Below are 12,172 nucleotides of genomic sequence, written 5' to 3'. Positions count from 1 at the left end.
ACCATATTCTACTCCGTCTTTGTCTGGCGCACATTATTTTATTACTATTGTTGATGATCGTTCTCGCGCGGTATGGGTTTACTTGATCAATGATAAGAGTGAGGTGCCTAGTTGTATGAAAAATTTTTGTGCTATGGTTCGAACTCAATTTCAAAAAGAAGTTAAAATGGTTCGCTCGGACAATGGCACCGAATTTGTTAATTCTTCTCTTACTGATTTCTATTGCAATCATGGCATCCTTCTTCAAACTTCGTGTGTAGACACTCCACAACAAAATGGTCGAGTTGAGCGAAAACATAGAAATATCTTGGAAGTAGCACGCGCCCTTCGCTTTCAAGCTTCTCTTCCTATTACATCTTTGGGGTGAGTGCGTTTAAAGCGCAATATTTTTGATTAATCGAACGCCTACGACTGTTACATAAGGCAAGTCTCCTTATTCGATCCTCTTTGGGTCTGATCCGAAGCTTGACATGTTACGCACATTTGGGTGTCAGTGTTACGTTCATTATCGCCCCGTATTAAAGACAAATTTGGACCTCGTAGTCGTCATTTGTGTCTTTTGGGTTATCATTCGGGTAAAAAAGGGTTGGAAGGTTATGGACTTAGAGACTAAGACGATTCGTGTGTCTCGTGATGTTCGCTTTATGGAAGATGTTTTCCCGTTCTCTTCTACGGTTGGGTCTCCTTCCCCTACCGTCGTGTCTCCTTATGCTGATTTTCCTGAAATTCCTCCACCCCATACCGAGGACAGGGGGAGTTCTCCCGCACCGAATGACACTCCCGCCACCAGTACAGCAGACGCCTCTGCCTCCACTATAAAGGAGGATAATCCAGCTGGTCCTCGTCGTGGTACGCGACATCGAGTAATGCCTCCTCATCTTAATGATTATGTTTGTCACACGGCTCATTCTACACACCCCGTTCCGCCTTCATCAGTTCCAGCGCCATCCTCAGGTACGCGGTTCCCTATTGCGAATTTTGTTACTTACGATAATTTTTCCCATAACCATCGTAAATTCCTTGCCTCGGTTACTTCTAATGTTGAGCCCAGGTCTTATAAAGAAGCAGTGGTTCACGAACGATGGCGAAATGCTATGCGACAGGAAATACAAGCCTTGGAACGCAATCATACTTGGGATGTCGTTGATTTACCTGCTGGTATACGACCGATCGGTTGTCAATGGGTTTTTAAGACCAAGTACAATTCCGATGGTACTATCGAACGCGACAAAGCTCGCTTGGTTGTTCTTGGTAATCACCAGCAAGAGGGTATTGATTTTAGAGAGACATTCGCCCCTGTTGCCAAAATGGTCAGCGTTCGAATTTTCTTATCTGCGGCGGTAGCGAAAAACTGGGAAATTCATCAGTTTGATGTGAATAACGCTTTTCTTCACGGTGATCTTCGTGAAAATGTTTATATGCGTCTTCCGCCTGGTTTTAATGCTTCGTCTTCTGGCAAAGTTTGTAAGCTGCGTAAGTCTTTATATGGCTTAAAACAATTCCACGAAATTGGTTCGCTAAGCTTACGGCAGCACTCCGTCGCTACGGGTTCACTCAGTCTCATGCCGACCATACTTTATTTACTTATCGTCATGGTACAGATATCTTGTGCTTGTTGGTATATGTTGACGACATCCTTGTGGCCGGTAATTCTCCTTCTCTGTGCGCCTCCTTTAAGCGATATTTAGATAAATGTTTTCAGTTAAAGGATTTGGGTCCGTTGAAATATTTCCTTGGAATCGAATGTGCCCGTTCCCCGGAAGGGTTATTTTTATGTCAACGCAAGTACGCACTCGATATTCTTCATGAAGCAGGATTGTTAGCTTCAAAGCCGATTGATACACCGTTGCCCCAGAATCATGCGTTGGCTGAGGACGATGGTCCTCTATATGAGGACCCTGCCTTGTATCGTCGTCTGGTAGGTCGTCTCATTTATCTTACCCTAACCCGCCTGAGACCTCTCTTATGCGATTCATATTTTGTCTCAATTTATGCACGCTCCTCGTAAAGCTCATTATGATCTCGCCATTCGGGTTCTTCGGTATATCAAATCTCATCCAGGCCAAGGTCTTGTCCTACGGGCTGATAATGACTTCCAATTACATGCCTTTTGTGATTCCGATTACGGACGTTGCCCACTTTCCCGACGCTCAGTCAGTGGCTATTTTATTCTTCTTGGTAATTCTCCCATTTCTTGGAAAACCAAGAAGCAATCTACGGTTTCCCGCTCTTCCGCTGAGGCTGAATACCGTGCCATGGCCTTTGTGTGTGCCGAAATTAAATGGGTACGGTACATGTTAGCTGCTCTTGAAGTTTCTCAAAAAAAATGTACCGCTCGTTTGTATTGTGATAATAAGGCCGCACTTTATATTGCCGCTAATCCGCTTTTTCATGAACGGTCCAAGCATATAGAAATTGATCATCATTTTGTTCGCGAGCTACTGACATCCGGTGTAATCACTACCAGTCACGTTGGCACTAAGTTGCAATACGCAGACATTTTTACTAAAGCTCTTGGTGCTCCTCAGTTTACTTTTCTCTTATCCAAGTTGGGCGTTCGGGATCCTCACGCTCCCACTTGAGGGGGAGTATTGCGATATACGATATATTTTCGGGATATTTAGTTCCCTTGTGGTACAAGTTGCGTATCTTTAGGATATTCGGTTTTGTATATATTTTCCTAATTCTCGTTTAGCTTTCTCGTCAAGTTAGTTTACTATATATACTTGTACCCTAGGCTTTGTAAAAACACAATTCAGAAATATCAAAACTTCTCTTATCTAAATTCTTCAGGAAACAATGATTTCACGGCTTCTAGGGTTCTTATTCCTCCTCGAAAATTCCAAACTATGGTGGTCTACCCACATCTAAGGTAGACGATTCGCAAATTATGTCGTCGAGGATTGAAATCCTTCGGTGGCTAGTTCTTGGGCCTTAGGGTTAGGCTCAAGGAAGAGTTGACGGGGCGTGATATAAGTCGAGCCTCTGTCGACATTATCCATTGGTGTAATACTAAGTATTCTGATAGCTGAGTACTCGGTCGAGTGGGTTGTACTCGACCGAGTAAAGTACACTTGTGTTTGGTCAGACTTCTGCCTAGGGGTCACTTGACCGAGTCAGTGAGGCACTCGGTCGAGTATTGCGTACTTGGCCAAGTGTGTTGGGTACTCGACCGAGTGTCCGATTTAGAGACGTTTTATTTGCGGTTTGATTAGAACGATTGAGGAGTTATATATAAATTTCGATAATCAGTTTCATAATCATTTTCTAATCTTAAAACATTTCTCTAAACTCTCCCTAATCACTCTAATCATCTACCAAGCAAGGTTTAGCATTTGGCCGTCGGATTTCGTAGATTCTTGTGTCGATTGGATTGTAGGTATTAATTCTCATCTTTATTATCATTGTCTTTTTTTATTTGTCGTAACCCTAATCTGGGTAATTAAGGGAGATGAGTTAATTACGGATTGGTCTTGATATTAGTATTGTTGTGTATGATTGTTAGGTGAGGAATTCGTAGAGGAGCAGTTCTAGCTCGTCTTTTGTGCATTGTTGATTTGGAGGTTGCGAAATAAGGTAGGGTTTCCTTACACAGTATGATTATACTGTTGTTGTATTGATTGATATTGTGGTTGATTATTTGTTATTATTGTGATATCGTATTTGTGATGGATGGAGGTGTTGGTTGGATATTGTGAGCCATGTTGGGAGATGGTTTCTCCCTCTTGTGGCACCCGTCACAAGGGGAATGTGCACATTAATGATCTGGGTTCGCTCGTTGCGATGAGCAGGGCTATAGGTGGCAAGGCTGCAGTCTACCACTGGCGGTGTGAGTACCTATTGCGATGGGTAACCTAGCAGGACTACTTGTTGCGCTGAGAACCATTTGTTGATCTTGGAGTTCGGAGATGGTGGATATTGTTGCGTTACCTTATGTTGCTTATTATTGTGATTGTTGTTGTTATTTGTGTAATCATACTGACCCCTTCAAATGTTTTCAAAACTGTGGTGATCCACTGGGGAATGGTGAGCAGTGAGTCTAACAGGTGATGATGTTTGAGCTTGCATGCTGGATTGGACGGGACACAGATGATTCATATTAGTTTCATAGCTTCCATTGAGTTTTAGATATTCTTATACTTTGGTTTTACAGTTGTATTTCTCTGAATTTGGATTATGTAATCGACTAAACTTTAATTATATTAGTAATTTTGTCATTATGGTCTAGTTGATATGTACTACCTCGGGCAACCGAGATGGTAATACTTCCCTTTGTTAAGGTGGGCCTTGGTAAGACACTTTGGTAGATGGGGTGTTACAGAGTGGTATCAGCTAGTTCTCTATCTTTAACCTCCCCCCCCCCCCCCCCCCCCCCCCCCCCCTTCTTCTGGTATGGGATTTCATTCCCCACTAAGCATACACAACACTCTTATATACCATTACTGCCATTGCCCAACATCAACCGCCATCGGCCCTACCGTAGCCGACGAACTCGCCGGAGCTTGGACATCACTGGAACTAGCACCTTCCGGCCCACTCCTATCGCTCTACCAACGACCCCCTCCCTCTACTCTTCGAAATCCCTAACACCCACCCCCATAACCATCATCCAAATCACCACCAAATCAGCCTCCTAAACTCGAAAACCCCTTCCCCACCCGTCAAAACACCGGATCAAATCTGGCGTAGCGTAAGGCTATCTAGGCTCCCCGGAAATGTTTGTAAATTATTAAAACCATTTTACAATGCCACCAATGTTTTCTCTCTTGTGTATGAACTTAATGTGAATTTACTTATACTTGAATGTTTAAGATCTTATTTCTTTTTGTAAGGTTGACAAGGTCAAACCATACAGGTTTAATAGACGTAATAATTGATATGAAAAAATGTGGGTGCATATTTTAGTTCTTTTTCGTTTATATATGGCGTCGCTTGCATATTAGATCCATACGTGTGTCAAACATATAGGTTTAAGGAATAGCTTAGATTATTATTATTTTTTGCTTGTTGAGTTTAATGTTCAAAATTATGTTTATCAATGTATTAATGTTTTACGTGAGTACGTTATCTAACATTTATGCTAAGGTTAATGAGGAGTCTAGTAGTAGTAGTAGTAGTAGTAGTAGTAGTAGTATTAGTAGTAGTAACCCTTCTTCCGCGCCTTAAAAAAGCGCTCAGTTCGACTCCGGACTTCATTCAATTTTATTTCGGAGATCGTCAACACAATCCTCCACTCCTACATGCGCCACAAAAGTCACCTAGACGATTATTTATCACATGAGATTGAACAAAATGATGTGGATTTCAACATCCTTCTTTTGTGGAAATCATGTTCCATCCCATTCCCCTTACTATCAAAAATAGCTAGAGACGTGCTTATTGTTCACGCTTCTACAATTGCGTCGAAGTCCGCTTTTAGTATGGGTGGAAGAAGTTTAGATGATAGATCGAGGCTAGCACCCTCGACCGTAAAGATGTGTGTGTACAAAAAAGATTGGGATCAAGTCAAGATAAGACGTCAAGGGGCTAAAAAGTACTACCCATTAGAGGAAGACGAGCAAATAAACACTGATGTGTCATCCGGGACGAGCTCTCCAACTTAGGAATTAAGGTCCAAGTCATCTTACCGCCTCCAATCCAAAAATAGGTAAGTCGGGTAATAAGTAGAGAACTACGTGGGCTTTGATTCTTCCGACGAAAATACGTAAGCACCTTAATTATTATTATAAATTTTTGAAAAATTACTTCAAAAAACTATAGTAATTTTGACCAAACCATTCATTTTTTTTCATTTTTTTCATAATTATTTAATTGTCAAAAACAAACAAAAAAAATTCTACTCCTCGGGTCAGCTCGGCCCTCCACCCGCCATGAGTTTGGCCCAAGTCATACACTCATCCAGCCCGGCCAAGTCCGCCTCCCCCACGGGCCGGTTTAGGTTCTAGCCAGGTGAGCCTAACCCGCCCCTGGTCATCCCCGCCCGAGTACACCACTAGATGTATGTTACCTTTGAATTGACTTGAAGAGAGTATCTATGACTATTAGTGTCACATGTCAAATAACAGTGCGTCTTGCTTCAAACGGGCCTTTTTGGTCTGAAATAATAAGACAGGATTTTGTAACCATTTTACAGTTAACTGTGATCACTATTGAAAAACCAGTTACCATAAGCTGTAACACTTCCTATACAATTGTGGTTACATTTAACTATAAAATGGTCGCATATGCCCTTCTGAAAAATAAGACGAAAAGTGTCCGTTTGAAACAAGAATTTGTGGTCAAATAAATAGAGTATCAAATACGAGCATCATTTATTAAAGGTCCTAATTTTCGATTTATAAGATTTGCCATTTGGTAATGAAAACAAAAGTCAACTAAATGGTCTACTACGTAGCAATAGTTATCCTTAATAATTTGTCATTTGCGTTAATTTGTGTATGTGAACAATTACTTGGTAAGATGCACCAGTCTACCATGCACCAGCTTAATGAATATGACAGACAATACTTAGCTTAGTTGGTTTTGATTTAAATTTTGTGGTGCTCGTTCCTTTGGAGTAAGGATCTTAGTTGCTTCCTAGTTGACAATACATACTATAAAAGACGACTAATTCACCTCTCATTTCACATGCTAAATACATATATACACTTGGAAACATTCACAAGAGCCTGGTTCGTATGTTTCTACTTCATTCTTTGCTCTTTTTTCCTTTTTATATTGTTTTTGTTATTATTGTACCACTTTTCGAATTTATGTACATGATAAATACAGTCTTAAGAAACTAGAAAAAAAAAAATTCTTAATACATATATTAACTGCATTGATTTATGTGTAATTTTGTCGCCATCAATTCCTTAGTTAATACCAAATTTGAAAGGTATTTGATTTTTAAATACAACTCTAATTACTGTATTTATCATTACCCAATTTTATAAAATACCGAGCAGATCACATGCTCAAATATTGATTTTTGCAACACACCACCATTAGACTTTATGTTATGTTTAACACTTTCCGAGCAAGTTCACTTACCATTCGAGGAAGATCGAGTTTTAGGTGTAGTTCACCACCCTTTGCCCTACTAGGGTTTTTGGGTAAATCATGTGTCAAAACTTGTTATTTCGGAGAAAAAATATTCCCAACATTTACGTACTTCGATTTAAGTCATTTATTTACGTATTCCGTTTTAATTAGAGTATCTCATTTATTTGTTTATATTTCTATAATGGAAAGTTTTTTTATCAATAAAGTGATCATTAACTTGTACTATTGCCAACTCGTTGTCCATCCACTAACTGCACTCATAAATGGAGAGCAGATCATTTTCGTGTCTCATCTTGTGTCTCACTATCTTTATCTTCTGACACATAATCATTTTATGATATTTACATAATTATTTTCAATTGTTAATGCTTATCTATTAAATGGAGAGCTAATTAGAATACAATTATTTTCGAGTTTTTTTTTTTTTTTGTCATAATTTGTTATCGGAACTTGTTAATGCAGGGCCTGTTAGTTATAAGAAGAAAAAAAGATGTCGAACATTTACGTGACTGCAGCATTTAAGACTGATATCAAGAACCAAGCCTACATATTCATGAAACGCGAGTACGTGAAAGACGACTATTCCCCTGGTAGACCACATGAAAAAGTACTATACGGTCCTGCAAACGTAAATGAGTTTCCATCTCTTAAAAATACGATCTTTGAGGATGCCGGTATTGATTGTGCCTTCGGGTCTCACAACCCGGGCGAAGCCTACATTTTCGAGCGGAACAATGTTGCAAAATGGATCTACCCATCTGACTCAAGACGCGACAGGATCATTCAAGGTCCAGTACCCATTTCGACCATGTTCCCTTTCTTACATGGGACTGTATTTGAAAGCGGGGTGGACGCTGCTTTCGAGTCAACCCGTAAATACGAGGCGTACCTCTTTAAAGGTGATAAATATATCGGTATCAATTATGGCCCACATAATCCTGGGCGTCTTAACTATGGTTCGATAAAAGACTACTGGCCTATTTTCAAGGGTACGATATTTGAACACGGGGGTTTTAGTGCCGCTTTGGCCTCCCACCTTGAAAGGGAAGCCTATATTTTCAAAGGTGATTCTTACGTGCGTATCAAATTTACTCCGGGAAGGATTAACTATGAGGTCATCGGCAGGGTCAAGAAACTTACGGACGGTTGGGACGGTTTGGGAAGTATCCTGCCTCGCCGTGAAGTAATTTTAAGTGCTTATAACGGCTAAATTTAAGACCATACTGGCATACTACCTATCTCATGTGAGAGACTCTTACCGAGATTGGATACCATCCGGTGGTGGTGTCATCTCATTTTCCTTACCGCATTGTATGCATGTCTCTTATAAGTCATTATTATTTGTATTTCGGTTGAGTTGGATAGTCCCTCTACCTTTTTATCAGTTAAATAAGTCAATAATAATATCCTATGTGTGTTCTTAAATAAGATATTAACGGTCCACACCTCCAATTTTATCCTTTTAGCTTAAAAAATATTTCCTTGGATACAATATATAGGAGCTAGCTTGGTTGGGTTACAATGTAAACCAAATGTGATAATAACATCATTCATTAATAAGGAAATGTCTAAGTGAAATAAAATTCGAGATTATAAAATCTGATTACAACAATTCAAACTTACGGAAACGTTAAACTTAAAGTTCAAATCATTGTCAAAAAAAAAAAAAAAAAAAAAAAAAAAAAAAAAAAAAAAAACTACTTAAAGTTCATAGTTCATTCTAAAAGAATAGAGCGAAGTCATCATGTCATCGATCTCTAGTAAGCGCGCTCTCCCAATTTCCCTGGAATTCTAGTTTCGTGCGACCAAAATAGGCGACTGATTTAAATAGTAAATGAGCTTAACTGGCTGACCAGCGGGTTTTTCTTATTGTCCATACTCCATGTCCGCCCCCATTAACTCGGTGGGCCAAACCTAGCCCGCCTTTTTTATTTTTTGGGTACAAAATACTTGTCCAAGCCCACCTGAACGGGTCTAATGGACGGTACAGCCCGTGAACAACTATAATCATAATATGAGACGGTCTCCCTTGACATTTGTATTGCTCCCCCATTATTATTTGGTATAAACTCCCGCCAAGTATCAACGGTTTTAACAACTATTCAAAAATGTTTCATACCATTTTGGATTCAAAACACTGGAATTCATTAATACAACATCAAGCAAATCTAAAAAATGACAATGCAATTCTCCAAACATTTTCACAAATGCAATCTCTCGAAATTTCTCCCAATTCAAAATCTTTGCCTTTGATTTTGAAGGCTTGTGCAAATCTTCGGAACGTCGAATTAGGCAAACAAATTCATCACTTAATCAAAGATAAGGAATTGTTTGATGTTCGGGTAAGGTCGTCCCTTGTCTATTTTTACGGGAAATGTGGGTTTCTTGAGGATGCCCGTAAGGTGTTTGATGAAACGTCTGAACGAGATATTGTTATTTGGAATGCCATGATTAATGGATATGTAGGGTGTTGTTGTTATGAGGATGGTTTGGCGTTGTTTAGAAGGATTTGGGGTGAGGGTTTGAAGCCTACCGCGGTGACTTTGGTGACGTTGCTTGTCGCGTGTGGTGAGTTGTTTGGGTTTGAGTTAGGGAAAGAGGTTCATGGGTATTGCTTGAGGAGTGGGTTATTGGATTCAAGTTGTTATCTTGGGACTGCCCTAGTCGGGTTTTATGCGAAATTTGATGTGGGGGATTCTCGGGTCGTGTTTGAATCAATGGGTGTGAAAAATGTTGTTAGTTGGAATGCAATGATTAAAGGGTACTTTAGTGCTGGTTACCAATTCCAAGCATTGAATCTTTTTGTACAAATGCTTGTGAAAGAGTTTAAGTGTGATAAGGTGACATTGTTGACCGTTATACAAGCTTGTTCCGAGCTTGAATATCTAGAATTGGGCAAGCAACTTCATCAACTCGTTTTCAAGTTCGGGTATGCTCACGACTCTTACATTACAAATGCTCTGATTACTTTTTATTTGAGAACTAATTGTTTGGAATCTTCAGTTAAGCTCTTTGAATTCGCTCGGATACATGATACTGCAATGTGGAATTCTACGTTATCTACTTATCTGGAGTTTGGAAGGCATGAGGACGTATGTATACTGTTCTCTAGGATGCTATTAGAGGGAATTCAAGTAAACGAAGCTACTTTCACCATTCTCTTATCATTCTGTTCAGAATTAAATATTCCGTCAAGAGTTGTTAAGTCACTGCATGCTAATATAATTACGAGAGGGTTTTACAATAATACAGTAATTCTTAATGCCGTGATGAGAAACTATGTAGAACTTGATTGCGTAAAAGAAGCAGTATTTCTGTTTAGTGAGTTGAGCAGACCTGATATAATTTCGTGGAACATTATAATCTCCGCATTAGCTAGTAATGGATTAAGGGGACACGCATGGAGCTACTTTGAAAAGATGTTAGGTTCGGGAATTATACCAAACTCGCACACGGTTATTGCTGCTTTAGCTGTCTGCAAGAATGAGTCTCATTTAAATATTGGTCGATCATTACATGCTTATGTGCTGAAACTCGGGATTGAAGTTAATGTAGAACTGAATACTGCACTTGTTGAAATGTATATGAACTGTGATGATTTGGCTACTGCGAGGAATCTATTTGAGAGATACCCGAACAAAGATGTAGCATCTTGGAATTCTCTTATTTCTAATTATGTAAGAAATAACCTATCTCATGAAGCTCTTCCGCTCTTCAGTCAAATGATCTCAGAAATCGTACCCGATTCTGTTACAATCATCAATATTCTATCTTCTTGCTCGGACATTGCCAGTCTTCCTCTAGGCCAAGTCCTACATGCTTACACTATACGCAGAAACTACTTTGGGGGATTGAATTTTTCACTCGGAAACGCCTTGTTGTCAATGTACGCAAGGTGTGGCAGCATGAAGAAAGCCGAAATTATATTCAAAGGCATGGAAAGGAGGAATCTTAGCTCATGGAATGCCTTGGTAGCTGGCTATGGTTTAAATGGTCAAATCAATGAAAGTCATCAAGCGTTCTCTCGTATGTTAAAAGATGGTTTCATACCAAACGGAAGGTCCTTCTTGTCTATGTTAGTTGCTTGTAGTCATTCAGGTATGGTGGAGAAGGGTTTGGAATATTTTAGATCTATGATTTATGATTTTAATATTACTCCTAAGCTCGTTCACTATGGTTGCATCATCGATTTGCTTGGTCGAGCTGGATACATAGAGGAAGCGAAAACAATTATCAATTTAATGCCTTATGATCCGGATGCTTCAGTATGGAGAGCTTTGCTTAGTGCTTGTAGAGATGTTAATGATCCGAGAATGCGTGATACCATCTTTGAAAGGCTTGTAGAAGTAGAACCTGAAAATCCTGGTAACTATGTTCTATTGTCTAATATGTATGCTTCTGCTGGGCTTTGGTCGAAGGTTGAAGATTTAAGAATGCAACTCAAGAAAAAGGGTTTATGGAAGAATCCGGGAATGAGTTGGATTTTCGTCAGAAATGAGGTTCACTGTTTTATTGCAGGAGATGAGTCATTCTTTGATGCTGATGAAACCTATGCAACTCTAGACTCTTTGGTGTCCATTATGAAAGATGATGCTAACATCCGTAATCTTTGGTGTGAGGTCGATGATAAAAGAAATATCTAATCAGTATGTTAAAATCCACACGAAATGGGTTTGGCCAGACTCATAAGGAGGAGATAGTGTGTGCTCCGTCGTAAAACCCATTGGCGGGGGAAGGAGTAGCTCATTGAATTATAAAGAGATCAATATTCAACTGGTTGCGACTTCAAGATGTATGCAGGTATCAGCAAATTATACAAATTCTGTCTCTGGAACTTCTAGAAATTCACCCTTCAAAATTGATTCTCTTCTTTTACTGTTAAGTTATGTGATTTTATTTACACTTTCCAGGGTTGAGCCTTCTACAATGTACAGATTTGAGCTGAAGTACAAAGTACAAACATAATTTTCCAGGTATATTACTTTTTCTGATACAATATGCATGTAATTAACACATTGTCTATGACTTTGACTGTAAGTTTAGTTACATTCAGTGGCAGAACTATTAGCTCATGTTGATAATTTGATATATACATGTATATACTCCGTATATATTAAGGCGTAAGTTA

At 39.4% G+C, this 12,172-nt stretch overlaps 2 protein-coding genes across 3 annotated transcripts; both read left to right on the top strand.

Moving 5' to 3' along the window:
* Positions 1 to 6,558: 6,558 nt before the first annotated feature.
* On the top strand, positions 6,559 to 8,473 carry LOC141657837 (albumin-2-like). Of its 2 annotated transcripts, none has more exons than XR_012548872.1 (2): positions 6,559 to 6,675; positions 7,507 to 8,271. XR_012548872.1 is itself a non-coding variant. In XM_074465185.1 (2 exons), the coding sequence occupies exon 2, from the start codon at positions 7,535 to 7,537 to the stop codon at positions 8,252 to 8,254; it is 720 nt and encodes a 239-aa protein (XP_074321286.1). In that variant the 5' UTR covers positions 6,653 to 6,671; positions 7,507 to 7,534; the 3' UTR covers positions 8,255 to 8,473. The 2 variants fall into 2 exon arrangements, 1 of the variants encoding a protein (XP_074321286.1); XM_074465185.1 differs by having other exon boundaries at positions 6,653 to 6,671; positions 7,507 to 8,473.
* Positions 8,474 to 9,067: 594 nt separating this feature from the next.
* Positions 9,068 to 12,172, top strand: LOC141657835 (putative pentatricopeptide repeat-containing protein At3g01580). Its single transcript, XM_074465182.1, has 2 exons — positions 9,068 to 11,844; positions 11,955 to 12,172. Exon 1 carries the CDS (start codon positions 9,153 to 9,155, stop codon positions 11,685 to 11,687), a length of 2,535 nt encoding a protein of 844 aa, XP_074321283.1. The 5' UTR covers positions 9,068 to 9,152; the 3' UTR covers positions 11,688 to 11,844; positions 11,955 to 12,172.

Source organism: Silene latifolia, chromosome 5, assembly GCF_048544455.1.
Source record: "Silene latifolia isolate original U9 population chromosome 5, ASM4854445v1, whole genome shotgun sequence".
In the NCBI taxonomy this organism is placed as follows: Eukaryota; Viridiplantae; Streptophyta; class Magnoliopsida; order Caryophyllales; family Caryophyllaceae; genus Silene; species Silene latifolia.
Note: the sequence above shows the minus strand (reverse complement) of the source record. Positions and strands in the feature narration are given on the sequence as shown.

Excerpts from the sequence above, each read along its gene's own strand:
- LOC141657837 (XM_074465185.1), top strand. The coding sequence starts at position 7,535 with ATGTCGAACATTTACGTGACTGCAGCATTTAAGACTGATATCAAGAAC.
- LOC141657835 (XM_074465182.1), top strand. The coding sequence starts at position 9,153 with ATGTTTCATACCATTTTGGATTCAAAACACTGGAATTCATTAATACAA.